Below are 3952 nucleotides of genomic sequence, written 5' to 3'. Positions count from 1 at the left end.
TGTTACTGTTACATGAGAAACTATCTGTTCTGTAAGCCTTCACCTGAAGTACAATAAAATACTAAAAAAAAAAAAAAAGTCTTATTTCCTCATACACTTCCATTGTATTCTCTGCTAATATCATCCAAATCTACTCAAGCTGGCCTTCACACGATTCCCTTCACTAGTCTACATTCATCCAGTACTTTAAAATGTATCTTGACATCCACTTTCCCCAAGTAACTACCTTCTTATTTACTGAGCACCTTATGTGCCAGATTAACCAAGGACGTAATTTCAAACAATAAACCATCCACCCTTCATTTATTCATTCAGCAAATATTTACTGTGGGCCTACTATATGGCAGATACTACGCTAGGCATTGGGGATAAAAGGTGAACAAAAGACAGTCCATGGCCTCAGGGAAGCTTATAATCTAGTAGGATGAGATCAAACAATCACTAAATAATTGTATAATTATAAACCAAAAGTAATGCTATGGAAGAATGATTAAGAGTGCTAAGAGAGCTTATAATGGGGGATATGACCTAACTTAGAAGAATCAGGGAATGCTTCTCAAAGGAAGTAATGTTTAAATGCAGACCGGAAGAAAGACTAGGAATTAACTGAAAGAAAAGAAGAAAAAGGTAATTCTCAGCAAAAGGACAGAAGGAAGTACGATACATACACCTGTTGGAAAGAGTACATGGCAGAGTAGTGGGACATTTTAGGCAGGGCATATAAGGAAGGTCTGGACCATGCAGGGCGGTAGGCTGGATTCAGTGATGGAAACTAGGTGGTACCCTTCAGAGGGACCCCATGATGGGGCAGGCTTTGGTAGGGCAGAGCAAAAGAGACCCCATCTACAGTGGTAAGAACTGAGGTGTGGACCAGGCAGCCCTAGGGGCACAGGGTCTGAGTGCAGGTGGAGGGCAGAGGATCAGGAGCTGCTGTGGAGATATCAAGGGCAGGGTTGGGGGTGGTCTTTATTCTGAGAGCAATGGGAGTTAAGTCAGGGGTGAGAAACTGGGTAATGACAGTATCTTTATTAAAAAAAAATTATTCTGGCTGCAAAGAGGAAAAGGAATTGGGAGTAAAATGGGAAGCAGAAAAACCAGTTAAAAGGCTATTACAGTCCAGGTGACAGATGATGGTGTCTACGACTAAGGCGGAAGCTGAGAAGAGGAATTGGAAGATATTTAGGTGCTGAATAGAACTTGGTGGTGGACTGAATATGTGAGATAAGAGAGAGAAGGGTGTCATGGGTGATATCAGATTTCTGAATTTTGCAAAAGGAAAAATGGAAGAGGGCTAGAGTTTGTTTTGTTTTGTGGGAAGACATATGAGCAAATGAGGTCAGTCTTAAAATACCTATGAGAAAACCAAGAGAAGACGTGTAGTACAGTACAATTCAAACAGTGATCTACAAATTATTTGTTACTGGTTCATGATGATTTAAGTAAGGAAAATAAGAGTAAACATTTGGAAACTTTTATTGCAATTTGACAGAGTAATTTTATATCTGTTGAATCTAATAAAAATGTTTATTTTGTTTTTTTAACTTATTTTTCTAGTAATTCATTTTTACTCTATTTTATAAAAGTGTTGATCTGTAACATAATAGAAATTTAAAAACCGTCATCAAAGTGAGTTTGAGAAGCAAAGTTCTAGAAAACTACTAAATCAAGTCTCAGAAACAGAATGAATTAAAAATATAAATCTAAAAATGTGAGGGTGTAGATGGGAAACTCCAGACATTAGATGAACTTCCCAAGATAAAATATATAGAAAGAAAGAGTTTAGGTCTAAGAACTGAGAAACTTCAGCCTTTAATGGTCAGATGGAATGGGATGAGCCTATGAAGGAAACTATGAGGAAATATCAATGAGGATGGAGAAAAACTAGGAAAGTTTCATGACACATACATCAAGAAAGAAAGTGTTTCAAGACGGAGGAAAAGTTGACAATGCCAAAAGCTGCTGAGAGGTCAACTAAGGTAAGTAATGAAAAGGCATCCATTCGATTTAACAACATGGCGGTCATCAGTGACCACAGCAGGGACAATTTCCACAGAATGATCATTTCAAAGCTAACTAATAACGGGCTAAAGAGTGAGAGATGAGGCAGAGACAGCTCCATTTAAGAAGTCTGGCAATGAAAGCTAAAGAGAGAGAGGGTTGTGGTAGGAAAAAAATGTGGAGCTTTTAGTTTGATTTAAGCAAGAGAAATGAGCACATTTAAATTTCAGTGGGAAGGATCCAGCGGAGAAAAAGAGGTTGAATGTGCAGGACAGAAAAATTTGTCCTCTGATCCCTAAAGGAGAATGAAAACACTATGTTAATTCTAAGATTGTCTTTAGGGTCTGCATTAGACAAAAAATCTTGCCACTTTTAATTTCAGTCTGGTTTATTTTTCAAAGCTATTACACATCAAGTCTGCTAGAAGCTTTACAGACTAAATGACTTTTCAGATAAATCTGTTCTTCCAAGTCAAGTGAGCTGTGATGTAGAAGATTGACTTTGGAGTCAAATGCATCTGGACTCAAATATTGGCTCTGGCTCTGTGTAACCTGGCACAAATCACATTAACCTTTCATCCTTTGTTAAATGAGCATAATACCGTACCCATCTCCCAGGTCTTCTATGCAGATTAAATGAGATACGTATGTGAAGTACCTAACCTACTAAAACAAAAAACAAAACTCGTTGCTGTGGAGTAGATTCTAACTCATGGAGACCCCACTGAGTAGAATTGTGCTCCTCAGGGTTTTCAATAGCTATATCCTTACAAAAGTAGAACCTATTGCCATCCACTTCATTCCGACTCATAGGGATCCTGTAAGACTGAGTAGAACTGCCCCACAGGGTTTCCAAGGCTGTAAATATTTACGGAATCAGGCTGCCACATCTTTCTCTCATCACAGCGCTGGTGGGTTCCAACTGCTGCCCTTTTGCTTAACAGCTGAGTGCTTAACCACTGTGCCATCACAGCTCTCTTGCAATTAATAGTTGTTATACAGTTGCTATGAATCGGAATTGACTCGATTGGCAATGGGTTTATAGGGTTGCTGGAGGCCTGGTGGCACAGCAGGTAAGACCTCGGCTGCTAACCAAAAGGTCGGCAGTTCGAATCCATTAGCCGCTCCTTGGAAACCTTATGGGGCAGTTCTACTCTGTCCTATAAGGTGGCTATGAGTCGGGATATATTCGGCAGTAATGGGTTTGGTTTTGGTCTATTAAATTCCAGAATCTGTGTAGGAGTGAAAGAAAAAGTCATCTTCATTCCTAAAGGCACAGTGATGTCTTTTAGGAAGTATATAATCCACATCTTTACTAAATTGGATATTTAGTTTTTTTAGTATACGCTCGCCAGATTCGGGCTCAAGATACAAACAATTTTGCACCGTTAAATATGACGTTAATACTGAATGAGAAAAGGTTTTTTTCAAGTGCAACTTTAGAAATTCACCAAAATTTACAAAAGACAGCGCTTGACTTAGCCAGAGATAAACCATTTCTGCCTAACGTCTCCAATGCAGATGCGGCCACAGGAGTCTTACATACTTCTTTTGCTGCTCTCACACCTATATCTCGCCCAATTTTCAAAAGCCTCTGCGCCTCAAGGCAGCATCGCTGGGCCTCCCTCCTCTCGGACTGCGTCCCCTCAGCCTCAGGTCTCCCCCTCAGAAATCTTTACCCTTTTCTATGAAGTTCGTCACTGCCAGAGTTCCGGCCGCCGCCGCGGAGCCTGGCCCAGCAGGAGCCGAGGCCCCAGCAGGTGAAGAAGCTGCAGAGAGAGACGGCGAACCATTCTCCGCGCTTTGGTTCAGCCGTTTTCGGTTCTTCTTAGACGACATGATCAGAAAGTAGCATGGGCGAAGCAACGGCAAAGCCGGCTAAATCTGCGCGCCTCTCTGAGAGGAAAAACTTCCGGGGCAGAAGTCAGCGTGGCTCCGCCCTAAGCCGTAATCCC

General features: G+C 40.9%; 1 protein-coding gene across 3 annotated transcripts in view; it reads right to left on the bottom strand.

The window, feature by feature from the left end:
- Positions 1–3952, bottom strand: part of AFG2A (AFG2 AAA ATPase homolog A) — a 355632-nt gene extending 351680 nt beyond the window's left edge. For 2 of the 3 annotated variants that reach the window (XR_002825682.1, XM_023741156.1), the window contains exon 1: positions 3677–3949. Coding sequence is in view for 2 of the 3 variants with exons in the window: in XM_023741156.1 (XP_023596924.1) it covers positions 3677–3836 (160 nt within the window). In the remaining variant the exon portion in view is untranslated. Of the gene's footprint in view, positions 1–3676 lie in introns of all 3 variants that reach the window. The other variant, XM_004386855.2, reaches the window with a different exon arrangement.

Source organism: Trichechus manatus, unplaced genomic scaffold, assembly GCF_000243295.1.
Source record: "Trichechus manatus latirostris isolate Lorelei unplaced genomic scaffold, TriManLat1.0 scaffold00174, whole genome shotgun sequence".
Classification (NCBI taxonomy): domain Eukaryota; kingdom Metazoa; phylum Chordata; class Mammalia; order Sirenia; family Trichechidae; genus Trichechus; species Trichechus manatus.
Note: the sequence above shows the minus strand (reverse complement) of the source record. Positions and strands in the feature narration are given on the sequence as shown.